Below are 14,852 nucleotides of genomic sequence, written 5' to 3'. Positions count from 1 at the left end.
TCCCACTTTACGCTCAAATAATTATTATACACATTTAAACATAGTACTTGAAGCTGGGAGGGAAAAGAGAATGAACAGGATAGTGTGGGCAAAACAAAAGACCTCTCCACACCTCTCCCCACCCCTTCTCTAAGGATGAACGGGGAGCCCCTCCTATCCTCAGTGCCTGCACCTCTCTCCAGACCCAAGACCCCAGAAAGGAGAGAAAGGAAAGGAGACAATGGGTAAGAGGGCAAAACCTGTGAGTGATTAAAAAGTGACCAAGTGAATTAAGGCTTCCACAGTGATGTGAGAATATCACATGTGATGTGCCTGGTGTAGCTTTCCCACCCACAGCTGCCATTTCAATAAACATTTATCTTGATTTCATGTTACTCTTACATGTACTAATGACCTTATTTTTCATCCCAGACACCTGGTACCCTACTGTGCAGCTCAAAAGAAACTTGGAAAATACAGACTGTCCAACACATTCAGTTCTGTTGGTGCTAAGGTTCCCTGACTCCCCCTAGATAAAAGATTGCTCAGTTGTCTTCTCAGAACTGTGTCAAGGTTTAAATTTGTTCTCTATTTGCTATGTCAAACAGATGGCCACACTTCATATGCAGTCCCTCCTATCTTCTCAAAATAGTCTTGTATTTAAGCCCAGTAACTTTAGTCTAGCCTTGGTATCTTCTAATACTTTGGTTTTAAAATATTTTCTTCTCAACCAACCCCCTTGATATATTTTTAGAGTTCCTGGTTTCACCTTAATTTCTCCTTCATTTTTATCCAATATTGGTCTTATTCAGGGGCTGAATGGTCATCCACTTTCTTGATAATATGCCATATCCTCCAAAACCACACCTGCTCCAAGGATTAATTTCTGTTTTTAACAAGAACTTTCAATCACAGGGCTGCTTGAGTTCCCCTTCAATTATTCAGGAAGGCTTTTTTTTTTTTTTTCCAGATTTTATTTATTTATTTATAGCTACCCTGTGGGCTTGTGGGATCTCAGTTCCCTATCAGGTCACTGCAGTGAAAGCCCCTCTCACTAACCACTAGACCCTTGAGGAACTCCTATCAAGTATTTATTGAGTGTCTACTATTGCAGGCACAGTTCTAGGCTTTGAAGATTCAACCGTTAATGCACAAAATTCTAGTCCTCAATGGAGTTCATATTTTAGCATTTTCTGGAAGACAGAGAAAAAAAAACATGTGCTCTCTGAATCCATCTTTGAAATGGGTAGCTCAATAGTTTTCAGAGAATTCAATGGTTATACGTCTGTATAGTGAAAATGATTTATAATCTGTGAACCATCCCAGATTTAGCTGCCTAACTCCAAACATGTGATGGACTCGACCTCATCAAATGAGTTATCAGTTGGCCTTGTCCTTCGTTGTACAAGGACCAATGACTTGCCCACTAGATTAGCAGGATCTTCTAGGGAGTTAAGAATTTGAGTCGAATCCTCTTTGTCCCACAGCTAGGAACAACGTGCTACGAACTCCAACTCAGTGCTTGTCCAAAAGGGGTTTTCGCACTATGGGTCGTTTACTAAACGGGCGAGGTTATCACGCTGCCACTCCAGGGTAAGTGAATTAGAAACTCTGGTGTGATGCCTCAAAATATGCAAACTTAAAAACTCCCCAAGGTGATGCTGGAGTAAACCAACGTTCGAAAATCAAAAATGCTGGTTAGAAGAGATTGGAGAACACTAGAAACTGAGGAGTTTCTGAAAAACAAAACTAACCTGCGTGGGAAGTTAGGCGGGGGAAGAGCAGAGAGAGGAGAAGGTGTTTGTATCGTGACGAAAATCACCCATTATGCCACATCGCTCATATCCCCAACGTCCCAACACTGTAGTGGCAACCCGTCCACACGACTTGCACACGACATGGGGCACTGCGATCCCTGACTGGCAAAGGGCCCAGTGCCAGGCCCGCATGGAGCGGAAGCTGGGAGAGCGGTTTCCGCTACCAGCACCCAAGATGGCGGCACGAGCGTCCACAGCACGCGAAACACATGCTCTGTGCCCTACCTCGGCCTCTCAGGTCTCACTGGACTTTTGCAAGTCACCGTGGGAACCCTCAATGGGGGGATTCCGCGCTCCGGCGGTGATAACCACCTCCCATTCCCAGCCCTAAGCCCTTATACCCGTCAAAGAATGCACTGGAAGCGCTCAGCCTGTTTACTTCACTCCATGCCCAGGCTGTAATACCGCCTGCGGCCGAAGCACGGCCGAGGGGTCCCAAACACCGGGCGCTGTGGCCTTCGCCCCACTTATTGGTGGGCCCACGCCGCGGGGCGGGCTTACATGCCTATTGGGCCATGCACCATGTCAGTCTTGAGAAACCGGTAAAGGGAGAAGGAGGCATACTCAGTTATTGGGCTCTCTTTACTATCAGTCAAAGCGACATCCGGCGACGGCCACGATCTCGGCTCTTTGGAGAAACGTATTCTCGGGGAGGACGCGGAGGGCGGGCTTCCGAGTGAGGTGGAAGGAGGGGGCGGGGAGGGAAGCGGAGGCTGGCGAGCTCTAGGCCGGCCGGCGGTGGCGGCTGCAAGGCCTGGACTCGGGCTGAGGGCTTGCTGTGGTGGCAGCGGCGGACGCCGAGCTCAGCAGCGGGTATCAAGCACATTTCTTTCCCTAACGGGAGGGGCGCAGCCCCGCGGGACCGAGGCTTACAGAGTGAAGGGCGGCGGGGTGGAGCTCAGGGGCAGGAGGCGGGAGCGGGCGGCCGAGCGGGGTTTGCCTCGGGGCCGGGCCCTGGGCCTGGCAGGGAGGGGCCGAAAGGCCGTGGAGAATTCCAGCTCCCGGGTGGGTTGGACTGGGGAGGGCTGAGGGCCTGAGAAGGCGTGGTGTTAAGCCCTTGCTTGGGAGCGGGGTGGGGCCATAGGGGCGGAGGGCGGGGTGGGGTTTGGCCGTCCCGGTGGGTCAAGGCCAGGAAAGTAGCACTTGTTCGCTGCTGCCCAGAAGGCTAGAAGCCGAGGCGCCAGGAGCGGCATGGCGACTTGGTCCCAGCCGGACTCGGGTATCCGGGGGCAGGGTGGGACCGGGCTCAGACCTGGCATTACTCGATCTTTAAGGGATGTTGTCCTGTTTCTGGAACTTAATTGCTCTTGGGAGGTTTTTAGTAGTAAATTGCGTGAGAACTGGAGGGTAGTGTAAGCAGGAATTCTGGGTCGCAGTTACGTTTACTCTAACCAGATAAGGGGTGTGTGTGTCTGTCTGTCTGTCTTTGGGTATGTGTGTGTTTGTCTTTTTCCCTTTAGGATGAAGTTGGTAGGTGGGTCATAGCCTTGGAGATCAGAGGGCTATGTCTTGGTTTATAAGGTTAATGGAAGCTCAAAAGTAGAAACGAGAACTGAAAGCCAGGTTTACTCCCTCCCCACTTGGCTGTCTGGGTTGAAGAGTTGGCCGTATCCTTCTAATTTGGATCAGAAGGTCACATGAATGAAAATAAAACATGCGTATTCAAACTCTGGACAGAATAATCCTGTCACAGGCCCCTTCCCATCCCGCCAGGACCCCCACTTTTTTTTTTATGTGAAAGTAATAGGAAAGAAATCAGATTTTAAAGCTGGGAAACAAAAGGTGTTATTCTTTTCTGTGGTGTTGTCCTTTCACACTCCCACGCATTCTCCTCTTAACTTGAAGGGACAAGAATTATAGGCAGTTTTATTCTGAGAGATGGGAAACAAACTTTATGTTAAGATAGGAAATGGACTTCTGATGCTAAAAATAGAAGCTGGGTAGTGTGTAATGGGGTGGGGGAGGGTTGGTAAATCAGATAACATGTAAAATATTTTGGATGCCCTGGGCATTATCTGCTTATCCAAAATGAGCTACCTTTTAGAGCATCACAAAATTAATATCCAGATATTGAGATCCCTTGTGAGCAGTACCTTCCTTTCATAGTTGTTCTATTTGTACAGGATTTTGTGTTTTTTCTGGGAGTATAACTGGATTTATTTTTTAATAAAGAGATAAAAGTGGCCTTTTAATATGTTTCCTACCTTCTGCCTTGAACCTGGTATGAAAATTATAGAACCTTATCCCGTTGCTTTTGTGATTCCTGTTTCAGGTTTCTCTGGAAACCCCCCTGGTAAGCGTGGAGGAGGCGGGACACTCTGACCCAAGACAAAAGGCCTGTAGCTCCAGCCAAAGAAAATAAACCTTAGGAAGGAGAAGGAGGGAAAAAAAAAAAAAATCATCAGCTGTTTGTGAGAACAGCCTGCGGTGGAATCTGCAGAATCTACAGAGAGGACAACTAATGTGAGTGAGGAAGTGACTGTATGTGGACTGTGGAGACAGTAAGTCACGTGGGCCTCGAGGACCTGGACTGGGTTAGCAACAGTTGTACTTTCAGAGGTGAGGTGTCAAGAAGGGAAAAGTGAATGTGGTCTGGAGTGTGGCCTTGGTTCCAAGGGGCGTGTTTTCCTCTGAGGCCATCAGGGAGCTCAGCCCCTGTGTTCTGCCAGGGTGGGGTACAGGGTTTGGCACTGAGGAGGGTGACTTGCTGGCTGGAGCAGCAGAGCAGTGGCCTTGATCTGTCTTTCAGAAGATTTAAAAACCAAAAAACATAAACATTCTGGTCCTTCAGCAATGCTTTCTCTGAAGAAATACTTAACGGAAGGACTCCTCCAGTTCACCATTCTGCTCAGTTTGATTGGGGTGCGGGTGGACGTGGATACTTACCTGACCTCACAGCTACCCCCGCTTCGGGAGATCATCCTGGGGCCCAGTTCTGCCTATACTCAGACCCAGTTCCACAACCTGAGGAATACCTTGGATGGCTATGGTATCCACCCCAAGAGCATAGACCTGGACAATTACTTCACTGCCCGGCGACTCCTCAATCAGGTGAGGGCCCTGGACAGGTTCCAGGTGCCAACTACTGAGGTTAACGCCTGGCTGGTCCACCGGGATCCAGAGGGGTCTGTCTCTGGCAGCCAGCCCAGCTCAGGCCTCGCCCTCGAGAGTTCCAGTGGTCTCCAGGATGTGACAGGCCCAGACAACGGGGTGCGAGAAAGTGAGACGGAGCAGGGATTCAGTGAAGATCTGGAGGATTTGGGAGCTGTAGCCCCTCCAGTCAGTGGAGACTTAACCAAAGAGGTTAGTGGCGATGTGGAGGGGTGGTGGGAAGGGTCTGGGGTTGGGGGGTGGGATGGGCTGGTCCTGAAAGAGTATGGTTGTTGTACTAAGCCCTGTAAAGAACCAGAGAGGTTCCAAGGAGTCTCGGGCATTGTTCTTCGTTAGGAATGGGCTGGACTGTCTGACTAGAATCGACCTACCTCTAAATGTACTGTCAGGGCAGTGGGAGGTTCCTAGAACATGCCTGTGTGTTTACTGCTTGGATTTCAACATGAGTCCTAGAGGCCTGGGGTGGGGGAGGGAGTCATGTTGTGATGGGCTTTGATGCGCTGTATATCTGTTGCTAAGACACAGATATTTTGTGGACTGTTGCCTTGTACCTCCCCCCACAGCAAAACACACATACATATCCTAAAGTTCTTCTCCTTTGTGGTCAGGCGTGTTGTTGTTGTAAGGTCCTGATAAGTCGGCTCTCCTGGGCCTGAGCCAGGGGGTAGATTTAGATAGTTATTCTTGGCCAGGAGAGGGCCAGGCTCCCATTCTTTGCTAAAGGCCCACTGCAGGGAGTAGGGACGGGAGGGCTGGAAGCTAGAAGAGAAACTGTGTTCTGCTGCTGAAGTCAGCTTGCTTTGAACTGTCAGAGATCTGAACTCCTGACGAGTGGCTGACATTCTGTTCTGGAAAGAAGGTGATGCAGTTGCCTTTAAGAGTGTGAAATGGCTTCTGTTGCCCCTGCTCCACCAGTGTGATAAGATGGCTTTGAACTCTGCTTTTGACCCTGTCTTGCCATGCAGTCTTAAGGAGCTTGGAAAAAGGTCTGCTTTGCTTGCCTGGCTGTTAGGGAAAGAGGGATTGCACTGGGCTGGGTTTTCCAGGGCTGAGTCTTGAAGCAAGGGTGCATGGGGGGAGTGTTTGGGAAGAAGAGGGTGTGGAGATACGTTGAAACTTTATAGAAGCTGTAGAACTTGGCTGTCTACCAATCAGACCAGGTTTTGCCTCCCATCCTGCCTTCAAGTCTGTTCTTGAGTTCAGTTTTCTGAATGTTAGTGACTGTCAAATCATGTAGTGGTGTCAAATCATGTGGCTTCCTCTGGGCCCGTGGTCCTCAACTGGGGATGATTTTGTGGTATCAGGGGACATGTGACAGTGTCTAGAAACAGATTTGGTTGTCACAACTGGAAAAGGTGTAATTGGGATCTAGTGGGGAGAGGCATGGGATACTGCTGAATTTCCTAAAAAGCATAGGACAGCCCCTAAATAACAGATTGACCTGGCTCCAAATGTCCATGGTGTCAGGGTTGCTCTGTGCTTAGCTGGCTCAAACTAGCTCTCCTTTGAGGGAGACTAGAGTTATCTGAGCCAGGGGGCTGTGAGCACTCCTTGCCTTGCGGTGCCTCTTGCTGAGATTCTTCCAGTGCCACCTCTCTTCTGCTTGCTCTGTTCTTTTCCTTCAAATGGGCTCCAGTCTGGCACAGTGATCTAAAGAAGTGTGCCTCCCAGCCTCCTGTTCCATCCTCCCACCCCATGGTAGCTCCTCAAGGGTTGGGTATAACTGGGCTTGGGAACTCTGCTCCTGGGAACCCTGCAGGCATAGCTTCATTCCTCTTCCTGCAGGAAGCTCTCCTGGGATGGGATGGGACGTTTTCGACGTAATTTGATGGGTTGGGACTTTGACCCCGCTGCCCGGCATTGCTTGGCCTTCGTGAAGTTCGTTCTTTTCCTGACCCCAGGCCTTCACTGTTCCCTTTGGAGGTTGAGGACGGGTCAGCATTAGGGGCCCAGGCTGGGGGTGGGGGAAGGGAGGATTATTGTGTCTAGAACAACATTTCCTCAGCAACTCAGGGATAAAAATACCCAGGTCCAGAGCATGTGACAGGCACTGCTGGAGCTGGTATTATCCCCGGGGTGGCAGCATTCCCCTGCTGCCAGGCCTATTCGATGGACAGCTATAGCCCAGGCCCTTGTCAGGGATAGGATTCCCCTCGAGGTTGGCACTCTGCCCAGAGCGGGGGGTGGCCTGTGTACAGCTCTTAGCAGGCGAGGAGGAGCAGTCTGTGACCGTGGAGAACATACTGTCCCTGACCTGACCTTAGGTGCGAGGGGAGCAGCAGTGAGGATGGAAGCCAGAATTGTGACCCTGATTCTGCCAGGGTCTTATTTTCTGCTTTAGAGATGTGAGCTGGGGCTCAGGCAGAGAATGCTCTTGAAAACAGCTGGGGTTAAGGGGGGTGGGGGTGGGGGGGCAGGGGATGTTGTTGTGTCCTGGACTTTGCAGAGCACCCTTCATGCTGGCCTTCAGGCTCCTGTCTCCCTCTTGCCTAGGCCTGCCCAGCGCCATGACATCCCTGCCTGTGTGTGTGGATGGCTTCCCGCTTCCTCTCGTCTGGCCTGCTCTGGGGTGACAAAGCCCCTGGTTCCCAGTGGATCTGGGCGCACTGGGTTCCTGCCCAGCCTAGCTTTGATCCTTGGGCTTGAGGACGACTGGCCACAGTCCTACGGAGGAATGGGAAAACTCCTTCCACTTCCAGGGAAGAACTTAGATTCCCAGGGAAGCTGCAGGAGGAGTGTCTGTCCAGTCCTGAGTGGGCTGGGTAAGCAGGATGCGACAGGAGGGAGAGTGGCACCCCTTCCCCCCCGGGCTCTCTCACTGCGCCACCCAGGCTGGCTGACTGGGCTGGGTGGGGCTGCCCGCCCCTGGGTGCGTCTCCTTGAGGAGACGGAGGCGGCCCAGGGATGGGCTGGTTCCTTGCGGCAGCTTCTCCAGCTGCCCTGGTGCAGAGATTGGCTCCCGGCTGCAGCTAGGTAACAGGCGGTGGGAGGGGATTGGCTCCTTCCGCATCTCCAGCGGAGACTTGGGGGAGGAGATTGGCTCTCGTCGCAGCCTAGGTAACGACAGTGGGAGGGGATTGGCTCTTTCCGCAGCCCAGCTGCTGACCTGGGGGAGGGGATTGGCTCTCTGCAGCCTCAGCAGTGACCTGCGGGGTGGGAGGGGGAGGGGATTGGCTCCTTGCTGCAGCCTAGGTAACAAGTTTGGGGGGCATGGGAAGGGGGAGAAAGGGAGGAGCGGGAGGATAGGCCCAGGAGGGAGCTTGCTTTCCTCTGCAGCTTGAGCACGGAGCATGGGGTGGGAGTCCCATCTCACTGCAGCCTCTGCGGTGAGCTCAGGGTGGGGGCTGCCAGGCGCCTGAGTGGAACTGGGGTTGTGAGGTGGGAGGGGGCTGCTTCAGGATGGAGAAGGGGGGCTGGGCTGGGCCGCCCAGGCAGCAGCACGGGCGGGGCACCCTCCTTGGGCCCCTCGGAGCTAGCAAGGGGCCACCCTTCCAGCCTGGATTGCTCCTTGAGAGCCAAGAGCTCCTTGGAGCCCCCTGTCCGGCTGCCCGGCACCAGCTGCCCTGGGGCTCATCTCGCAGACCATGACCCGCCTGGACCGCAGCTCTCACAGTGGTGGGGGCCATGCCAAAGGGAGCCGGCCCCTTAACTCTTTGGTGGCTGGTCACCGGGTGGCCCAGCCCCGCTCTGCTCCTGGGTCCAGGGCTTCTGTTCAGGTTGGTGTGTGTGGGGAGACTGGGGGTGTGGGAGACACCTGGGAGGTCTTAGAATTAGGGTTACGGTGGGAAAGAGATGTCGGGTCAGAGCTAGGGAGGTGGGTCTAAGCTCTAAACTAAGAATAATGCTTTATGGAAAGTATCTGCCTTTTAACACCTGAGCAGAAGGCAACAATTCAGGGTTTCTTCAGGCACATGAATGTATAGGAAATCCAAATGTCTCTTATTTATTGGGGTTGTGTGCTGGTATGCTGGGTGGCAATGGGGGTGGCAGTTGGAGCAGGAACTGATCGGCAGGCACCAGGGTAGAGTGGGAGGGAGGCATTTTGGTGCCCAAGGCGGCAGTTGTGGCTGGGCGGTGATGGGGGCTATGTCCTTGAGTGGGTTGACTGATGGCAGTCAGTGAGTCCTGGGGTGTGGTAAAGGAGTGAACACTGGTGTGAGGGGACACTGTGGGGCTGGCCTTGGCAGGGGTGGGGTGCCCAGTGAGGATCATCTGACCGCCTGAGGCTCTCCGGGGATTGAGGCGGCTTGCTGGGATCAGCTGAGAGTGGGCATTCTAGCAGGGATGGATCTTGAGGTGAGCCTGGGCTAAGAGTTGTGGGTGTTCATCCGTACTCCTGCCTCAGCCAGGGAAAGGGGGAATGGCTGTAGAAGGGCTGGAGGTAGCCTGTGGTTGTCATTGGTTGCATCAGGTGGTTGCAAATGCAGGGATTTTCCTCTCCAGCCCACCCCACCCCTTTATGCAAATACAATGGCACCATAGGCTGATGCAAGCCTGGCCACTGCGAAGCGATTCCGCTTCACAGTTCACCCTTGCTTGCCATGGCCATCTTTCTACAAACCAAGTTTTAAGGGATTCCCATTGCCAAAATGAGAGGTGTCTTCTGCTTCGCCCTTCCTTCTTAAGTTGTGGTGAGATTGCCCTGCCTTTTGGCCTGGCTGTGTTTCTGGTCCAGATGCTAAGTGCACAGGCTAGTGTGGTGATAGTCATGCTAGAGGTTTTTGCTAGCTCTCTTTTTGTTTTGGAGGCTGGTGTCTGGAAGTAGATGAATGAATCCTTGCTGGTACGGAGGGGACAGCAGTGGAAGCTGGCAGGTGTAGATTGGGAGCGACCCCACCCAGGAGTAGTTGGGGTGATGCTTGGAGGGACTTCTGAGGGACAGGACAGGGAGGGGCCGCTGGACCCCATAGCTAAAGTCATGGTGCTCTATCTTTCAGGACATAGATCTGATTGACATCCTTTGGCGACAGGATATTGACCTGGGGGCTGGGCGTGAGATTTTTGACTACAGTCATCGCCAGAAGGAGCAGGATGTGGATAAGGAACTGCGAGATGGGGCCGAGCAGGAGGACACGTGGCCAGGCGAGGGTGCAGAAGCTCTGGCACGAAACCTGCTAGTGGATGGAGAGACTGGGGAGAGCTTCCCTGCGCAGGTACTCCCCCCTCTGCCTACTTCTAGAAACTTCTCTTTAGAGAAGGTAGTGTGTGTGTATGGGATGGGCCTGAATGTGTATCTTGGGTTGGGATCTCTAAGTCACAGTGGTGGCTGAGGAAGTGGGAGTGGAAGAGCCGCACAGCAGTGGAGGGACCACACCTTATAAAGAACAGCGCAGGGGAGGCAGGGCACCTAGTGGCTGTCTGCTCGCATCAGAACCCTCCCACTCTCTCTCTTCTCCCCTGGAGTTTGGGACTTGCGGCCAGCCGACAGCTGGGGACGTAGGGAGAGTGTAGCCCTACGACCACACAAGGCCTCCTTCCGGCTTTCCCTTGGAAAGGCTGGGGAAGGGGCTTTGGCCCACAGGCAGCCAAGGCCTGGGTCAGTCAGACTTAACAGTTGCTGTTGCCACAGGTGCCTGGTGGGGAGGACCAGACAGCCCTGTCCTTGGAAGAGTGCCTTAGGCTGCTGGAGGCCACCTGCCCCTTTGGGGAGAATGCTGAGGTGAGCAGGACTCTAGGGAGAGCCCACTGAGCCAGCAGGGTAGCCTGCACGTGGTGTGTCTCTGCGGCTGCCTGAGGGGCCAGCTTTTGGTGTTGGCCCTGTCCTGGCTGCTGGGGGTGAATGCAGAGGAAGGAAGATACAGAGCCTCAGGCGGTAGTCTCTGGGAGGAAGCAGAAGGTGGTCTTTCCTCCTCCTCTGTTAAACCTTCTCTGTGTTTTGCCCTAGTTTCCGGCAGACATTTCCAGCATAACAGAAGCAGTGCCTAGTGAGAGTGAGCCCCCAGGTCTTCAGAACAACCTTTTGTCTCCTCTGCTGACTGGGACAGAGTCGCCATTTGATTTGGAACAGCAGTGGCAAGATCTCATGTCCATCATGGAAATGCAGGTAGGATTATCAGAACCAGGCACAAACATGTCGGACTTTGTGTGGGGTATCTTCATTTTCAGTTGCTTTTCCACTTCTGGGTAAAAAAAGAGTAACACCTTTGTGATTGATAAGGAAAGTGGGGACACTGAGATGTCACTGTCCAGGTGTCTCATTGGGGCAGTAGTGGGTGCAGTCAGGATTGGGGTTTGGGAAAAGCAGCCCTGGGACTGAGGCTTCTAACGCAGGCCTGCCTCCTAGGTGCACCTTCTTCCTTTCCTTCAGGCAGGTAATCACGTGGCTAGGGGTTTCCTAGATTGAGCATTAAAACAGGCTGACATTCCTGCAGTCCTTTGCAGCCATTGTCATGTCACTTGGCCCTCTCATCATCTCGCCAGCCCTTTTATTATTTTAAAGGTGAGGACACTGAACTCAGAGAGGCTGAGTGAAATGCTTCTGGTCTTCCAGCAAGTGGTGCAGCTAGGCTGTCTCGCTGCAGGCCCAGGTGTTCTCTGCACTGTGCTGATTTTGCAGTGTTAGGAGCTTTTTTCCTCTCTCTCCATGATGGGGGAGTCTGACCAGAGGTGACCGGGAGCCCATCAGTCCTGCCTTGGGGGAAGTTCACAGGGAGGAGGAACCCATCTCTGCCAGGCGTGGTAGATCAAGTGGGGCTGGGAGCTGAGGCTGCTCCCAGCCCCACTTGATGGGCTCTGGTTTCCCATCTCTTGCATTTATACCCAGGCGGCCAGGCCTGCGTTGGGTGCCTGCTAGTGTGAGCCCCCAGCCACACCAGGGGAGGGAATCTGCACAGAGTGAATGGTGACGCTCGTCTCTCCTCCCAGGCCATGGAAGTGAACACATCGACAAGTGAAGTCCTGTATAACGCCCCTCCAGGAGACCCACTGAGCACCAACTACAGCCTTGCCCCCAACACTCCCATCAATCAGAATGTCAGCCTGCATCAGGCATCCCTGGGGGGCTGCAGCCAGGACTTCTCACTCTTCAGCCCGGAGGTGGAGAGCCTGCCTGTGGCCAGCAGTTCCACGCTGCTTCCGCTGGTCCCCAGCAATTCCACCAGCCTCAACTCCACCTTTGGTTCCACCAACCTGGCGGGGCTCTTCTTTCCGCCACAGCTCAATGGCACAGCCAACGACACAGCCGGCCCTGAGCTGCCTGATCCGCTGGGGGGTCTGTTAGATGAAGCCATGCTGGATGAAATCAGCTTGATGGATCTGGCCATAGAAGAAGGCTTTAACCCAGTGCAGGCCTCCCAGCTCGAAGAGGAATTTGATTCTGACTCAGGCCTCTCCTTGGACTCCAGCCATAGCCCTTCCTCCCTGAGCAGCTCTGAAGGTAGCTCCTCTTCCTCCTCCTCTTCCTCCTCCTCTTCCTCCTCCTCTGCTTCTTCCTCAGCCTCTTCCTCCTTTTCTGAGGAAGGTGCCGTTGGCTATAGCTCTGACTCTGAGACCTTGGATCTGGAAGAGGCTGAGGGCGCTGTGGGCTACCAGCCTGAGTATTCCAAGTTCTGCCGCATGAGCTACCAGGACCCGTCTCAGCTCTCCTGCCTGCCCTACTTGGAGCACGTTGGGCACAACCACACGTACAACATGGCGCCTAGTGCCCTCGACTCCGCCGACCTGCCACCCCCCAGCACTCTCAAGAAGGGCAGCAAGGAGAAGCAGGCCGACTTCCTGGACAAGCAGATGAGCCGGGACGAGCATCGAGCCCGCGCCATGAAGATCCCGTTTACCAACGACAAGATCATCAACCTGCCTGTGGAGGAGTTCAACGAGCTGCTGTCCAAGTACCAGCTGAGTGAGGCCCAGCTGAGCCTCATCCGTGACATCCGGCGCCGCGGCAAGAACAAGATGGCGGCGCAGAACTGCCGCAAGCGCAAGCTGGACACCATCTTGAACCTGGAGCGGGACGTGGAGGACCTGCAGCGCGATAAAGCTCGGCTGCTGCGTGAGAAGGTGGAGTTCCTCCGGTCCCTGCGGCAGATGAAGCAGAAGGTCCAGAGCCTGTACCAGGAAGTGTTTGGGCGGCTGCGGGATGAGAACGGGCGGCCCTACTCGCCCAGTCAGTACGCGCTCCAGTATGCCGGGGACGGCAGCGTCCTCCTCATTCCCCGCACCTTGGCCGACCAGCAGGCCCGGCGGCAGGAGAGGAAGCCGAAGGACCGGAGAAAGTGAGCCTGGGGAGGAAGGGGGTTGACGCTCACCGAGATGGGAACTGGAGAAGGGCTGGGCCTGGACCTGGACCTACAGCGGGGACTTTAATGCCTTCTTATCCAATAGATCTTCTCAGAGGGGATGACTGCGGGTCAGTGGACAGGAAGAGGCAGGCGCTGTCTGGTTCAGCTTCCCCTGCTGAGGGGGGTGGAAGTGGCCAGACCGTTTGGGTGGACAGGGCCCTCACCCCTGTCCCTTTTCTTCAGGTGAAGGGTGGTGCTGGCATTGCTGGAGGCCGGCAGATGGGAAGGAAGGGACTTGTGAGAGGAGGGGGAGGTAGTAGAAAGTCAGTCTCATTTCCGGAAAGGAAGGGAAGGAAGGAAGGGGAAGAAAAATCAAAGCGGGAAGAAAATCAAAGGGCAGGTTAAGTTGGCTCTGGCCAGGATTCCAGGCATCAGGTTTTAGGGGAGACTAGATCATTTGGTGTGAGTAAACCCCACTTCACCCCAGGGGAGGGGTGGAACACGGAGTGGGTTCTGAAAGGGGCTTCTGAGCTCTCCTGCCCCTGCACTTTGGCATCCCTGAAGGGGAGCTCTTGGATGATACTTTCTGTGAGGTTTTGGTCATAGGGGAGCCACTGGGACCCGACACTGACTTGAAGAGTTAGGATGAATAATAAACAGGCAAGGGTCACAGGCCCTGTGTTGCAGCAGCCCCAACCAAGCATGTCACTCAACTGCCCTGCCATCCAACTTCCTCTGTGCCCAGTCACCCCTGAGCTGAGGCTCCCACATCTCCATCAGAGCCTGCATGCGAACGCTGTTCTCTTCCTGCCCGCGTGCCCCTGCCCCTCACCGGCTGCCTGGAGTTCTTCTGCAGCTGGGGTGCTGGGCCTGCAGCCTCCTGGGAGCTGCTCTGAGGCAGGGGGGTGATGTGGAGAAGCCAGGCAGTATTCAGCACAACACTGGGGAGTGACCCTTCCCTCAGGCCTCCCCTACCAACTGGGCTTGTCACTGGAAAGACAAAAAATATGAAACCCAGCAACGACGACAAAAACTAGTCCTTTTAGAGTTTCTTGCGCTTTGATTTATTTTTAGGGTTTGAGCCCTGTTTCACTTATAGGGTCTAGAATGCTTGTGTTGAGTAAAAAGGAGATACCCCAATATTCAAAGCTGCTAAATGTTCTCTTTGCCATAAAGACTCCGTGTAATCGTGTGAACACTTGGGATTTTTCTCCTCTGTCCCGAGGTCTCTGTCTGCTTTCTTTTTGGGTTTCTTTCTAGGAGAATGAGAAGTGCATGTAAGAGGGGCTGAGGGTACCCCTTCCGCAAGGCTATTGGCCACAGGCAGCTTCTCCGTACCCCGGTTTAGCAAGAGCTTCCGGCGGACTGCCTGGGGGAGGCAGAGAGGGGAGCGCCAAGGTGACCAGGTGGTTCCTGGACCCCAGTGTCTTTGTTGCCTACTGCTGTGCCCACCTCTGCCTGGGTCTAGAGCATGGTCTGCCCCAGAGTAACAGGAATGAGTTCAAGTGGGGGAAGCACTGATTCTCTTCCCCACTTGGAGGGGGAGGCGTTCTAACTGAGCAGTAGGGATAGAAGGCATGAGCCTGGGAAGTGCTTTTATAAATTATTTCCTTGTAGATTTATTTTTAATTTATCTCTGTGACCTGCCAGGGAGAGGAGAGAGAGAGAAAGAAAGATGCTGTGAGCACATGACAAAATAAAATAAAATGAATGATTCATTCTCAAGTGC

General features: G+C 53.7%; 1 protein-coding gene across 10 annotated transcripts; it reads left to right on the top strand.

Moving 5' to 3' along the window:
* Nucleotides 1-2,474: 2,474 nt before the first annotated feature.
* Nucleotides 2,475-14,343, top strand: NFE2L1 (nuclear factor, erythroid 2 like 1). 10 transcript variants are annotated; one of them, XM_027519607.1, is made up of 6 exons: nucleotides 2,486-2,609; nucleotides 4,069-5,099; nucleotides 9,845-10,060; nucleotides 10,477-10,566; nucleotides 10,792-10,950; nucleotides 11,772-14,341. In XM_027519607.1, the coding sequence occupies exons 2-6, from the start codon at nucleotides 4,590-4,592 to the stop codon at nucleotides 13,119-13,121; spliced, it is 2,325 nt and encodes a 774-aa protein (XP_027375408.1). In that variant the 5' UTR covers nucleotides 2,486-2,609; nucleotides 4,069-4,589; the 3' UTR covers nucleotides 13,122-14,341. The 10 variants fall into 10 exon arrangements, with proteins under 10 accessions (XP_027375411.1, XP_027375413.1, XP_027375408.1 ...); XM_027519608.1 differs by lacking the exon at nucleotides 2,486-2,609 and adding an exon at nucleotides 2,907-3,015 and having other exon boundaries at nucleotides 9,878-10,060; nucleotides 11,772-14,343; XM_027519606.1 differs by lacking the exon at nucleotides 2,486-2,609 and adding an exon at nucleotides 2,907-3,015 and having other exon boundaries at nucleotides 11,772-14,343.
* Nucleotides 14,344-14,852: the final 509 nt, after the last annotated feature.

The sequence above is a fragment of the Bos indicus x Bos taurus genome, chromosome 19, assembly GCF_003369695.1.
Source record: "Bos indicus x Bos taurus breed Angus x Brahman F1 hybrid chromosome 19, Bos_hybrid_MaternalHap_v2.0, whole genome shotgun sequence".
In the NCBI taxonomy this organism is placed as follows: domain Eukaryota; kingdom Metazoa; phylum Chordata; class Mammalia; order Artiodactyla; family Bovidae; genus Bos; species Bos indicus x Bos taurus.
Note: the sequence above shows the minus strand (reverse complement) of the source record. Positions and strands in the feature narration are given on the sequence as shown.